We start from the raw sequence: 15,723 nt of genomic DNA on the forward strand, positions 1-15,723 counted from the left end.
TAAATTAGAATTTTTTCATAGTGTGTAGGCTTTCACAGCCGATGTTTTTATTAATTAAAACTTCCGGGCTAAGAGGCCGTGGTCGAACAGTAGAAATTCTTCCTCCTCCTTTTTTCAATGATGGTTTCTTTTTCAGTTAAGATACCACTCTGACTTTTTGTAAATCTTCTATGGATGAGTTAACAAATAACTTCACGTAGTACAAGTTGGTACGTTACATGGTAATCGTTGCTGTTACGTATCATCATACACTCCTGGAAATTGAAATAAGAACACCGTGAATTCATTGTCCCAGGAAGGGGAAACTTTATTGACACATTCCTGGGGTCAGATACATCACATGATCACACTGACAGAACCACAGGCACATAGACACAGGCAACAGAGCATGCACAATGTCGGCACTAGTACAGTGTATATCCACCTTTCGCAGCAATGCAGGCTGCTATTCTCCCATGGAGACGATCGTAGAGATGCTGGATGTAGTCCTGTGGAACGGCTTGCCATGCCATTTCCACCTGGCGCCTCAGTTGGACCAGCGTTCGTGCTGGACGTGCAGACCGCGTGAGACGACGCTTCATCCAGTCCCAAACATGCTCAATGGGGGATAGATCCGGAGATCTTGCTGGCCAGGGTAGTTGACTTACACCTTCTAGAGCACGTTGGGTGGCACGGGATACATGCGGACGTGCATTGTCCTGTTGGATCAACAAGTTCCCTTGCCGGTCTAGGAATGGTAGAACGATGGGTTCGATGACGGTTTGGATGTACCGTGCACTATTCAGTGTCCCCTCGACGATCACCAGTGGTGTACGGCCAGTGTAGGAGATCGCTCCCCACACCATGATGCCGGGTGTTGGCCCTGTGTGCCTCGGTCGTATGCAGTCCTGATTGTGGCGCTCACCTGCACGGCGCCAAACACGCATACGACCATCATTGGCACCAAGGCAGAAGCGACTCTCATCGCTGAAGACGACACGTCTCCATTCGTCCCTCCATTCACGCCTGTCGCGACACCACTGGAGGCGGGCTGCACGATGTTGGGGCGTGAGCGGAAGACGGCCTAACGGTGTGCGGGACCGTAGCCCAGCTTCATGGAGACGGTTGCGAATGGTCCTCACCGATACCCCAGGAGCAACAGTGTCCGTAATTTGCTGGGAAGTGGCGGTGCGGTCCCCTACGGCACTGCGTAGGATCCTACGGTCTTGGCGTGCATCCGTGCGTCGCTGCGGTCCGGTCCCAGGTCGACGGGCACGTGCACCTTCCGCCGACCACTGGCGACAAAATCGATGTACTGTGGAGACCTCACGCCCCACGTGTTGAGCAATTCGGCGGTACGTCCACCCGGCCTCCCGCATGCCCACTATACGCCCTCGCTCAAAGTCCGTCAACTGCACATACGGTTCACGTCCACGCTGTCGCGGCATGCTACCAGTGTTGAAGACTGCGATGGAGCTCCGTATACCACGGCAAACTGGCTGACACTGACGGCGGCGGTGCACAAATGCTGCGCAGCTAGCGCCATTCGACGGCCAACACCACGGGTCCTGGTGTGTCCGCTATGCCGTGCGTGTGATCATTGCTTGTACAGCCCTCTCGCAGTGTCCGGAGCAAGTATGGTGGGTCTGACACACCGGTGTCAATGTGTTCTTTTCCATTTCCAGGAGTGTATGTACGAGATAATCATAATGTAGCATCCCCAGTGTGTGGGCACACCGTAGCTGGCAAGCGCAACTTAAATTTTGACTTCTGTTTAACTACTCAGTGGCGGCGTAGCCATATCAAATGATGCTACCTTGCGATGACCTGACAGATTAACCGACCTACACTCTAGCCATTAAAGTTGCTACATCAAGAAGAAATGCAGATGATAAACGGGTATTCATTGGACAAATATACTATACTAGAACTGACATGTGATTACATTTTCACGCAATTTGGGTGCATAGATCCTGAGAAATCAGTACCCAGAACAACCACTTCTGGCCATAATAACGGCATTGATACGCCTGGGAATTGAGTCAAACAGAGCTTGGATGGCGTGTACAGATACAGCTGCCCATGCAGCTCCAACACAATACCACAGTTCATCAAGAGTAGTGATTGGCGTATTGTGACGAGCCAGTAGCTCGGCCACCATTGACCAGACGTTTTCAGTTGGTGAGAGATCTGGAGAATCTGCTGGCCAGGGCAGCAGTCTAACATTTTCTGTATCCAGAAAGGCCCGTACAGGACCTGCAACATGCGGTCGTGCATTATCCTGCTGAAATGTAGGGTTTCGCAGGGATCGAATGAAGGGTAGAGCCACGGGTCGCAACACATATGAAATGCAACGTCCACTGTTCAAAGTGCCGTCAATGCGAACAAGAAGTGACCGAGACGCGTAGCCAATGGCACCCCATACCATCACGACGGGTGAAAGCCAGTATGGCGATGACGAATACACGCATCCAATGTCCGTTCACCGTGATGTCGCCAAACACGGATTCGACTATCATGATGCTGTAAACAGAAGCGGGATTCATCCAAAAAAATGACGTTTTGCCATTCGTACACTCAGGTTCGTCGTTGAGTACACCATCGCAGGCGGTCCTGTCTGTGATGCAGCGTCAAGGGTAACCGCAGCCATGGTCTCCGAACTGATAGTCCATACTGCTGCAAACGTCGTCGAACTGTTCGTGCAGATGGTTGTTGTCTTGCAAACGTCCCCATCTGTTGACTCAGGGATCGAGACGTGGCTGCACGATACGTTACAACCATGTGGGTAAGATGCCTGTCATCTTGACTGCTAGTGACACGAGGCCGTTGGGACCCAGCACGGCGTTCCGTAGTACCCTCCTGAACCCACCGATTCCATATTCTGCTAACAGTCATTGGATCTCGACCAACGCGAGCAGCAATGTCGCGATGCGATAAACCGCAATCGCGACAGGCTACAATCCGACCTTTATCAAAGTCGGAAACGTGATGGTACGCATTTCTCCTCCTTACACGAGGCATCACAGCAACGTTTCACCAGGCAACGCCGGTCAGCTGCTGTTTGTGTATGAGAAATCGGTTGGAAACTTTCCTCATGTCAGCACGTGGTAGATGTCGCCACCGGCGCCAACCTTGTGTGAATGCTCTGAAAAGCTAATAATTTGCATATCACAGCATCTTCTTCCTGTCGGTTAAATTTCGCGTCTGTAGCACGTCATCTTCGTGGTGTAGCAATTTTAATGGCCAGTAGTGTGCAACACAATAATGCTCGCCTCATTTTACAGTAGTCGGTCCGCCTCTTGGGGCATCTAGTGTCAATTCCGCATTACATACAGGGGCCCGTATATTTTTTATCAGCTAGTACATACTGCTAGATACACCGGTTCCCGTCAGATCACCGAAGTTAAGTGTTGTCGAGCGTGGCCGGCAGCCGGCACTTGTATCGGTCCATGTCGCCATGCGCTGTTGGCATTTTTCGGGGTGCACTCAGCCTCATGATGCCAATTGAGGAGCTACTCGGCCTAATAGCAGCTTCTCCGGTCACAGAAAGCCATCGTAGCTACCGGGAGAGTGGTGTGTTGACCACGCGCCCTTCCTACCCTCATCCTCAGCTGAGGATGACACGGCGGTCGGATGGTCCCGATGGTAGACGGAGTGCTTTTTACATACTGCCGGTTGGAGATTAAAATAATAGTAAAAAGTAATATAGTAAGATATTTAGTAGCTGGCGCCTCCTATCTGCCTAGCACTATGGCAGCAACAAGATTACAGTACATTTTTCGTTAGGCCATCTAGAGAAGGGTTTCATCTTCTTCGAATGAGTATGTCGATACAACTCTGAGGGCGATCCAGTTACCAGTGTTACACACACCAGTCGATGACTGACACGGTTTAAGTATATCACTACGCTCTACTGAAATTATGCATACGATTATACAGTGATGTTGGGTGCCTACCAGTCTTTTTCTTCTCCTCCACGAGCTGGTCTGTCCTCTCGTCGACGAGAGCCTCCAGATTGTTAGCGTACTTCTCCATCATAGCCATCATGTTGTCAAATATGTTCGGCTTCCTGGAAAAAGACCAATTAACAGTAAATCACAGGTTAAGAGGTGTATCACAACTTATCGAATACTGTAACGCTGAAACAAAATATCTCACAACACAAAGAATTAAAGATGCTACAATGCTAGTCTATCCACGTGTAATGATAAATTAATGTAGGACATTAATACAAGCAGTTCTGGGAGAATACAACCATAAAAAGAAAAATTATAAACCGTATGCAGACGAGCTATCACTATTTAAATTGGTTTTGAAGAACATTTAACGACATTCATTTTGAAAGATCTGTGAAGTTTGTAAAGATCAGAGGCACACGACGTTTGAAGTGGCTTTCACACACACATAAAAAATTGAATTTTAACAGTACTCAATTAAATGTCTAACTCGTTCCGAGGCAAGAATCTAAATTCTAGAAATGTAACGCTTCACGTCGTGGCCCAAACAGACCAATATGAACCGACCGACCGGCGTGTCATCCACTGACGATGGCGTCATTCAGATGCGGTATAGAAGGACGTGGGTACAGCACACCTATCTTCCAGAGACTGCCTGCTGTGTTGGTCTTGGAGCCACCACTTCTGATTTAAGTAGATCCTCAACTGGCAACACCAGGCTGAGTCCAACCCGTTATAGTCCTCCTACCAATGAAAAGTCCATGGTAGTACCAGGAATCGGACGCGGATCCTCTGCGTAGCAGTCAGACATGTTATTGGCCTATTGAGGTGGACACAGGCACTCTGTAGCGCTGTTTCGAAACTTACTGGCAGACAGAGTGTTGGACCGCGATACGAATACGGTATCGAGCATTTCTCGGGTGACGCTTGTGCGAACCATGTCATTCTCGAACGACTCGCGACCGATTCTCCCATCTTTAGTTTAGCCAGTTACTGTCTCCTACTGTCTAAACTTCGCAGGCCTCCTTACACAGCTAGCAGAACTAGCACTTTTGGAAGAAAGAATATCGAGGAGAAATAGTTTAGCCACGGCCTTGTGGTGCCGGCCGAACTGTAATGCGAGGGCTAGTCATACAGTATGTGATCAAAATCATCCGGACACCTGGCTGAAAATGTCTTACGAGTTCGTGGTGCTCTCCATCGGTAATTCTGGAAGTCAGTATGGTGTTGGCCCACCCTTGGCCTTGATCACAGCTTCCACTCTCGCAGGCATACGTTCAATCAGGTGCTGGAAGGTTTCTTGGGGAATGGCAGCCCATTCTGGACGGACTGCTGCACTGAGGAGAGGTATCGATGACGGTCAGTGAGGCTCGCACGAAGCCGGCGTTCCAAAACATCCTAAAGATGTTTTATAGGATTCAGGTAAGGACTCTGTGTAGGGCAGACCATTACAGGGACGTTATTGTCGTGTAACCATTCCGCCACAAGCCGTGCATTATGAACAGGTGATCCATCGTGTTGAAATATGCAATCGCCATCCCCGAATTGTTCTTCAACAGTGGGAAGCAAGAAGGTCCTTAAAACATCAATGTAATCCAGCGCTGTGATAGTGCCACGCAAAACAACAAGGAGTGCAAGCCCCTCCATGAAAAACACGACCACACCATCACCTCCGAATTTTACTGTTGGCACTACACACGCTAGCAGATGACGTTCACCGAGCATTCGCCATATCCACATCCTGCCATCGGATCGCCACATCGTGTACCGTGATTCGTCACTCCACACAACTTTTTTCTACTGTTGAATCGTCCAATGTTTACGCTCCTTGACCAAGCAAGGCGTCGTTAGGACTTTACCGGCGTGATATGTGGCTTATGAGCAGCCGCTCGATCATGAAATCAAAGTTTTCTAACATCTCGCCTAACTGCCATAGTACTTGCAGCGTATACTGATGCAGTTTGGAATTCCGAAGTGATGATCTAGATAGATGTCTGCATATTACACATTACGACCCTCTTCAACTGTCGGCGGTCTCTGTCAATCAAGCCACAAGGTCAGCCTGTGCGCTTTTGTGCTGTACGTGTCCCTTCATGTTTCCACTTCATTATCACGTCGGGAACAGTAGACCTAGGGATGTTTAGGAGTGTGGAAATCTGGCGTACAGACGTGTGACACAAGTGAAACCCAATCACCTTACCACGTTCGAAGTCCGTGAGTGCCGGGAAGCGCCCCATGCTGCTCTCTCACAATATGTAGTGACTACTGAGGTAGCTGATATGGAGTACCTGGCAGTAGGTGGCAGCACAATGCACCTAATACGAAAAACGTCTGTTTTTGGGGGTGTCCGGATACTTTTGATCACATGGTGTATATCGTGGGTGGCTAACTGTAGGGAAGCAGCCTACTCACGCTGTAGTAAATTCTCATTTGTCTTCCCATTGTGTGCCAGCCAGTCCGCTGTAACTAGCTCTGACATCACAAATGTTGCGCAATACATAAAAAATCAAGCAAATAACCTAAAACATTTCTAGCATGTCAGGAGTAATACTAAATCAACATGTGTTGAATATCAGTTCGATAACTTTAACCATTTTCGAAATTTGGACATTTTTCTGTAAAAATCATTGGCGCAACAGAAAAGAGCTAGAAAGTTAAAAATTTATAATTAGATTCATTTTTCATAATTATTTAATAAAAACAGTCTTCTGGATCTCACAATTTAAGATTTTAGTTGAAATTCAATATTTTCTGGTTTTTGTCTTAAAATTTAAGGAAGCAAGATAGATTAAGTAGGCTAATAAATAAGGCTAGGATGTTTATATTTAAGTAGAATGGAGATCCGTTATAACCATAAGGATGTGAGAAGTTTCATTTAAATAACTATAAAACTATAGCGATAGCGTATCTCCAAAGGACCAGTTCAGAGCTCGTCTACTGCGTGCAGTGTAATTAAATTAATTCTCTCGCCCAAAATATTTAACTTAGCCACGTCAAACTTTTATTATGATTACTTACCTGTGTGTTTAATGCACATTTAAATTGAGAGCTTCATCGGCCATCAGCAAAAGAAGCTATGATTTATTCGGTAACTTAATGTGGTGCATTACTAGCCCAGCGGCTAGTCGGGAGAGCCGATTTGATCAGGCGTTCCCTTAGCCGTCCGCACCGCGGCTTTATATATAAGAACGCTGCGCGAGGAAGAAAGGCCCCAGTTCTCTCCAGACGCTGAATAGCACGCCATCTGTGTCGGGAGTCGCGTCGCGTCGGTATCATTGCTACAAACAGCCTCGGATGCCGTATTAAGTTACTCGAGATACGCGTAACCATGAAATCATTTTCGAGTGAAGTGTTAATTCTGTGTTGACTTTAATTATCGATCTTCAGTTTGCGTATTGTCGTATTTTCACGTGCCGCCGCGGGACAAACATTCTACCATTAGTTAGCGTGGCGTTTGATGAACCTTATCATCAAATTATGGCGAGCATTCTTTTAAATATTGAATTTGGACAGTTATAGTGGCATCAGCGCATTAGACTCTGAACTGCTCTGTTAGTTAGATTGTGTGGATTCTTTTGTTTTCATCTGTGACTTTCAGAATACAGGACGTTTTTTCACGACTGTTTTTAATTATAAATCCCAGACAATCTCCTAATTCCTCAGAGCTATAAGCTGTAACTATAAGTGTATTCTCAGATAAAGTGGGCACTAGGAATTCTAATTACAGGCTTCACGTTTTGCTAATCACTTTCTGGTTGCCAATATTGTAGTTAGAGAGCCAGTGTTGAGAACGGCGAAAGACTGCATAAATAACATTCTAAATAATAGGAACATTTTAAACAACATTATTCCACCTGCCGCCCCACATATGGATAATCGGACGGGAAGTGTTTCAACATGAAAACAAATTTTATATAACAGCAACATATTTTCCAACATGCCGCCCGACATAACTACGGGTAAGATGTTTGGCCACCAATGGCATAATTCTGAGTTCGAGTCCCTGTCTGGCACAAAGTATTGAACTAGCGGGATTTTCAAGAATGAAATATATTCCAGTAGTCGGGAGAGCAAAGTTTTCTTGTCAATCTAAAATTAATTTTGTTCAGTAGTGCAGTCTACGTTGAGAAGGATCTGCTGCATCATTTTTTTCCATGCATTATTTACCATGTGTCTTGAGGGCGACCCTTTTAACCTTGTTACGCCATTCTAAAAATGTTTTTGTCATTTCATGATGCAGTCCAATAGTTTTCAGGTCGTTCTTGAGGGTCCTAATGCAGGTATTCGACGGGTGTTCAGGGCATCTTTTCTTTTCTTTCCTTTTCTTTTCTTTTATGTTCATTATTATTCCTATCGTATGGTTCAGGGTGTATGACATGCCCATACAAGCGTAGGTAATTCTCTTGATACTTTTCCGCTACCTTTGCTTCCTTAAACAAGTCTCGTATGTTATAGTTTCTTACTCCTCCAGGCCAGCGTATACTTATCACTGTAACCTGGAGCCTTCGTTCGTCTGATATGTGCATGGCTCAACATTCTCAACTGTCAGTTAGAACTGATCTTATCACTCGTTTGTATACAGAATATACTTTTTGTCTGTTAACGTCAATAGGTATTGTTCCAATTAAGAAAGTGTATGTTTGCACAAAAATACACTTTCTAAGTATTATTACAATCTGTGTATTGGCTAACAATACGAGCCCCTGACTACCAATCCATTCTGTGAAAACTGCACATCAAGAGCAATTTCCATTTCCTCAATATTTGCAGTGCAAGTCTTAGGTGATTCACTATATATATTTCGTTTGACTACAGTAGGCATTTCCACAACGCAGATGACTCGCATTGGTAACCTCTGTTTCAACCAGTCAGTTTTTATACGATTTTTGTTGTCTCTGTCCGTGGAAGCTTGACAGTGACAAAAAGTTAAGTTTCTTTTATCTCACAATATGCAGACACAATAACTAGCATCAATTTTCCGTATTCAGGGAACTCATCACCACCAGTGCAGCCATGCACAACACCTCAAAGCAACCTAATACATACAAAGAAGTCAATTTGCAATACACGCTGCATACAATGAATAAAATCCCATTCAATGAACACAGCTACAAAAACGAACTACATATAATGAAAGAAATAAGTGTGGAGAATAGATAAGACAGAAACGTTACAGACAAACTGTATCACAAAATGAAAACATAATTGGATGAGACAGATAATTACCAACACACAGACACACAAAATATAAACAGACAGAACACAAACGTACTTAACACAGACGCACTCGAACTAGAAGCACCGATAGCGACAAGCAAATGGTACACTCTAACTTACAACGAGAAGCAGCTTCAGGAGGGCAGCATATTCACACAGCAAGGACTGATAACAGCCTACAGAACAGATAATTGTATACAGAGAAAGATGGAGACAACCATTACCAACAGAGACAAACACAAGATATCTGCTATTTCTTATCTAACATGTCGTGACTGCTGTTCAATTTATATTGAACAGACAAGCAGAAATTTCAAAACTAGGTACTGAGAACAAAGAACAGCACTAAAAAGTAACAGCTGTAATTCTACATTCGCAGAGAATCTTATGGTTATAGACCATAGACCAACAGACATTGAAACTGAAATAAAAATACTTTAATGCAGCAACAGCCCCCAACATAAATAGTAATTGAGGAAAACTACCAAACACAGAGCCATAGTAGAAGGAAAAGAAATAATAAACGAACAGCTCTTTGTAATTCAGCTTCTGCATAGAAGAAACTGCCAGACGACCCACACACACACACACACACACACAACCTTTCACTCAAAATAAAGTAATGGTAATCACAATACTGTAATATTTCCAGTCGTTAATTTTTTAAATTAAGTCCGATATGGTTGCATGTGACAAAGTGTGAAAGAAAAACAGCTACAGAGAAACTATTGGTAGTCCTTGTAACCACATTATACGTTAAGAAGGTATATACAAAAAAAATTTTATCTGTTTTCAAATTCGTAAATATTTTTCTTAAAAGGTGAAATTTTGATTGTATGGATAGTAAATAGCAATTTTCCTATTATTTGGTAGGGAAAAAACTGGTGTTACTATCACTTCAGCAAAACATATTGGGTAAAAAGAAAGAAAAGGTTTGTTTGATGAAGACGGAACCAATCCAAAAACAAATTCATTTGTAATTAACACCACCGCAAGAATGAGCTCCAGCCTGAATATGAATAAACATGACGCACAGTTGACTGTGTACTTCTACTCCTACGACACAAAACGAAGGAATTATCCAAATGGGACGGAAATCGCTGTATGGGCTGTAAATGTACAGAGAAACAATTGATTACAATTTCAGAAAAAAACTGGATGATTTGTTGAAGGCAAAGAACTTCGCATATTGAACAAGCCAACATAGCGTTAGTCCATCTCTGGTCCTTATGCAAGACAGACACTCCATTGAGTGATAGAGTTGTTGGGTGTCCCCCTGAGGACATCGTCGACTGGGGACAGATTCGGCGATCTCGCTGGCTAAGGTAGGGTTTGCCAAGCACGAAGACAGCAGGTGAAACTCTCGTCCTTTTCGCGCTGACATTATTTTTTCGAAATGTAAGCCGAGGATAGCTTGCTACGAAGGCAGACGAAACGGGGCTTAGATAATCGTCGACATATCTCTCTGCTGTAAGGGTGCTGTGCTATGCTGAGAAATGTCACCCCAGACCATCACTCATGGCTGCGGGATACATGGCGGGAAAGAGTCAGGTTTGTACCCCCCGCTGTCCAGGGAGTCCTCAGACTCGTCTTCACTGGTCACTGAGTCTCAGTTCGAAGTGGGACTCATTACTGAAGACAATTCTATCTCAGTCAATGCGATTCTAGGCCCAAGACGTTTCTGGAGACACCCTGGTCAACGGTGGGATACCAACCTATCGCCCGCCGTAAGGCCTGACACTTGGGAGTGATGGTCTGGGATGCCATTTCTTTTCATAGCGTGACCCCTTTGTGTGCTATTCTCGGCCCTCGTACAGCACAGCGCTACGTTCAATATATTCTACGTCCTGTACTGTTGCTCTTCATGGCAAGCCATCCTGAACTTATATTTCAGCAAGAAAATGCCCGCCCGGAAAAGGTTAGAGTCTCTACTGCTTTTCTACGTGCTTACCAAACCCTACCTTGGCCAGCAAGATCACAACATCTCTCCTCAGTTGCGAACGCCTGGGGCATTACAGTCAGGGCTCAGGGCCCTCCAACCATTTGAGGGTTTTCACGATCTGACGCCCAAATGGGCAGAATTTGGCCCTATATCACTCAGGAGAATATCCAACAGCTCTATCAATCATTGCCAAGCCAAGTAAGTGCTTACATACGGGCCAGAGGTTGACTAATGTGTTACTGACCGGCTCTGTTTGTGAAACTCATTCTCGTGAGTAAATCACTCAGATTTTCATTGCAGTCATTTGTCTGTCTGTAAATTCACATCACACCTACCGATTTCCGTCCAATTCGAATAAGTCCTTCCTGTAGTGATTATGAGGATGTACTCACATGCCCTTTCGCAGAGGCCGTAGGCGGGTGCGGATGGCCTTGAAATCCGGGCGCTCCTCTGGCATCTCGGACCAGCACTCCTTCAGACAGTCCCGCACGCAGTCGAATGTGTTCTCCAGCGCTTCCAGCTGCGGCCTGCAACCGTATTGAGCGCCGCCAGTCAAAAAGGAACTAGTACTGCATGTGAAAAGGAGCTGAAACATATTGCAGAATTCATTAAATGTCGTTGTTATTGTTTAGGCTCAGCCTGAAGACTGGTTTCCTGCTGGTCTCCAGGTTAGTCTGTTCTGTAGAAGACTCTACATCTCTGGCACACTGACTCGCATTTGGGCGGACGATGGTTAAAATACGCGACGGACCATCCAGATTTAGGTTTTTCGTGATTTCCTAAATTGCTTCGGGCAAATGCCCCGATAGTTTCTTGGAAACTGCACTGCTAATATTATTCACCATCCTTATAATATTTCGTGCGTGTTCTCCGCCTCTAATGAACTCGATGTCGACGGGACGTTAACCCCTAATTTCCCGTTTTTTCTTCTTCTCTGAAGAACTACTGCAACCTACGTCCTGTTGAAGCTGCTTATCGTAGCCCAGCCTTGGTCCCCCTCTACTGTTCCAGCCTCCAACCCTCGACACACACACACACACACACAGTTGTCAAATTAAAAATTGACTGATGTCCCAGATTGTGATCTTGAACTCGATCCCCTGCTCCCTACATTTAGTCAGTTGTGCCACAATTTTCTTTTCTCCCAAATTCCATTCGGTACCCCTTCATTTCCTTTGTAGCCTGCACATTTAATCTTCAGTATTCTTCTGTAGCACCACATTTCGAAAGCTTCTGTTCTCTTCCTGTCTGAACTATTTATCTTCCACATTCCTTTCACTCGTAAGTCTACAATCCAGATAAATAGCTTTAGAAAAAAAATCATAATACTCAAATTTATATGATAACAAATTTCTGTTTTGAGAAACACAATTTTCACTCTGTTGCCAGTCTGCATTTTATGTCATCTCTATTTCGTAGAAACAGAAGTATAACTTCAGAAAGCCAAGATCGCTATTGTACAGCATTTATTGTGATGGTCGGTTCCAGCAAATAACGTTGCTCTCATCAAATCTTCTGTGGTACATTCCACCGAATCTTCATTAAATGCATATAATGCTGTGTCACATCATAGAACGATACTTCATAAACATGAGAACGAAAGCTTGACTTGCTGATATGCTAAACATTATACTGGATGAACGGATTAAATTAAGTTTTTCTTTTAAGGACACTATTCTCCTTGATACAGAAATAAAGGATTGGGAGCTTGGTTTCAGCACAGAATCCTTCAAGCAAATACGAACTGTGATGCAATTTTTACTGTGTAGCATAACAACTGTGCGGTGGTGAAAACGTTTCTGGGGTGTTCTGTTTCAGGTTGCATCGATCCAGTTCCCACGCTCATTAGTATTTTTTTGTTTTGTGTTTTGTTTGCTGTAGATGGCGTTAATTTGTTCCGCAGCGTGGCCGCTACCGCGCTTAGGAAAAAAATTTATCAATATTTGAAAAAATTCATATTTCAAAACGGAAATGGACAATCGAAAATAATTTTATGGTAGGCCACTTCCTGTTAACGACCAGCTGATTGGAACTGCTAGTCTGAAATATGACTTTTCAAAAAAATGTTTATCGTTTGAAAAATACACTACCTCTGCTTTATGTATGTAGACTGGAAGGTAGTTCGCATTAAAGAAAAAGAGTGGACCCAAAATTAAACTCTGTAAGACTCAATAATTTCTCCCAAGCCACTAAAGTCCTACTCCCCCTCCCCGTTCCAGCTATCTGTACCTATCATTGAAATGCAGGGTGTAGAATAATAAACGCTATTAGTCACAACAGAAGGTGATTTTTATTTTACATACGACCGATTTCGGCCTTGTGCCCATCTTCAGGTGATTTACATTCATCTACACGTATCCATGATCACTACACGAGGTCACTGTTTAAGACAAAAACAAATAATATGATGATAACTAAATACACACAAATGAAACATTTTGAAGTGGCTTATCAGCATGAGTTGTAAAGTATTATAGTACTTACATATAGCTGGTGTATTCACATTGTTTTCCCACTTCATTTACAGTTTTTTTTATAAAAAATATTTAGTTTTTTGCACGTTTAGTCTAATATTCAAAATGCTAACTATTGCTGCTTCTATATTATGACTTTTATAACGTGGTGGCTCCTTAGATGTTAGTAACTTCAGAAGCACACGCACTCGCGAAGTCCCCCCGAGTTTACATTGGAAAACAGAGATTATGTTCAAACAGATTAGGTCAAAGAAGTACAGAGATGTTACACATACAGATACATGACTGCTATTAAAAATCATGGAAATGAAATTTTTATGTGATTGTGGAACCACACTGTTATTAAAATATATAGAATGCTTGCTACCAAATTATACAAGGTTAAGTATATATATTGTTTTAAAAAATTACTGACTGAGAGGCAACTATGACTTATTCTTCTTCATTTATAAAATATTTTATTAAAGATATGTAGAATTATTTTTTTTTTTTGTAAGATCTACTTGGTCACTGAGAATTAGTTGTGGTAATTTGGAGCTATAGATGTAAATCTTGAGCTCTTCAAGAAGATTCAGTTTCTTTCCTTTTCTGACAGTGTGTAATATCTGCACGTTGTATGCATGAACTGGGCTGTTTGTTGGAAAAAGAGATATATTATTTAGGACAAATTTCATTAAGGACAACTTATGAAAGTTGTGGACAACTTATGAAAATAGGTGGCCCATACAGCTTTTCTCATTGCTGTGACTTCATTCAGAGGTGCAGTTCGTCTAATGGCCAGTCCAAAATAACTCTGAAGAAGGCCTATTTCAGTTTCTGTCAATTTGCCTCGGCCAGACAGAGATTTTCCATAAGATAGTAACCTTCCTTTCATTTCTCTTCGTAGCGTCCTCAATCTAGCACCCATCCTCTTTTGCACATGTCCACAACACTTCCAGTTTTGTTACCAAGGTATCACCATAATCATTGCATTCATTAATTTTATAGAAACCTTTAGAGTCCCCATCGCCATCTCCACTGTAACCATCATAATTCTTAGAACACTAATGTTCAATATGTTCTTCAGTGTGGCAGTACTTAGATAAGCACTCAGCATCAACAGCTTTTCCATTATCCAGAGAAGTAGCACTTACACCACCACTCAAGGAACGATGTCTTTGACGTTGCAATGTCCTATCAAGTGCAACAGAAATTTCCCTGGTTCCACAAATATTTACACTGCACGTTTCATAGATGCTTTAGACACAACCGTCAAGGCATCTAATAGTATTTTTATGTCCTTTCTGAACCTACTGAGAGGAGGAGGAAGGTCCATCAAACCACAAAACGTTTGAGCAGCCTTTGTTTTCCTTTTCCCATTGCACGCATTGCATACACGAACTTCAAATTCACATCATATGAATTATACACTATGTTCAAAGTCATTTCCGAGGTAGATTTATTTCAGAATCTACACAGAACAACCAATTTGGACGCTAAACCCTTCCTGCTTCTTTGTTGTTCAGTTATTTCCAGACAGCTTACACCATCACATTGTTTACATTTCGCCACTTCCTTTATCAAAGAAGATACGTTGCCCACATCAACAACAACAAATCCACTACAAACAGCGTCATTGTTAACACAAAAATTTGAATCACCAGGAGGCGTGACATGTGGGAGTTTCTTCCGTGAAGAACTGATACACAGGTTACTTTCAACAGTGTGGCTTGTTCTGTTTGTGAATTGGTTACCTCGGAATTTCCTTTATTTAATTTTTTGATGCGTGGCATAGTTAGTAATTATTGCACACTAAATGATATGCACTTCCACAAATATATGTAGCACTTGGGCAAAAAACATTCAGTAACAAATGAAGAAACTGCTTTAGCGAACAAAAGTAAATACTAGCAAAGATAACCATTTACTGACATTAAAAACCAGCCATGTTACCAACATACACAATGTATCATACGTATAATCGCTGGAAACAGAAAGTTCACAGCTCTTTTCGAAATAATACAGCTTTCTGCAAAAGAAATCAAGGGTGCGTGGCGGCATACATGACCGCAACTTTAAAAATTGGTATGTATAGGTCATTTTTCATTTGAAACTTTATAATGTATATATCAGTGTAATCCGGAAGGACTATAGAATTTAATAAAGTCATAAAAAA

The 15,723-nt window shown here is 43.1% G+C and overlaps 1 protein-coding gene across 1 annotated transcript in view; it reads right to left on the reverse strand.

The window, feature by feature from the left end:
- Positions 1-15,723, reverse strand: part of LOC126235131 (guanylate cyclase 32E) — a 954,039-nt gene that overhangs the window by 122,712 nt on the left and 815,604 nt on the right. Inside the window, exons 17-18 of the mRNA XM_049943867.1 lie at positions 11,487-11,621; positions 3,936-4,048 (exon numbers count right to left, since the gene is read on the reverse strand). Of these exons, the coding sequence (XP_049799824.1) occupies positions 3,936-4,048; positions 11,487-11,621 (248 nt within the window). The remainder of the gene's footprint in view (positions 1-3,935; positions 4,049-11,486; positions 11,622-15,723) is intronic.

Source organism: Schistocerca nitens, chromosome 1 (assembly GCF_023898315.1).
Source record: "Schistocerca nitens isolate TAMUIC-IGC-003100 chromosome 1, iqSchNite1.1, whole genome shotgun sequence".
In the NCBI taxonomy this organism is placed as follows: Eukaryota; Metazoa; Arthropoda; class Insecta; order Orthoptera; family Acrididae; genus Schistocerca; species Schistocerca nitens.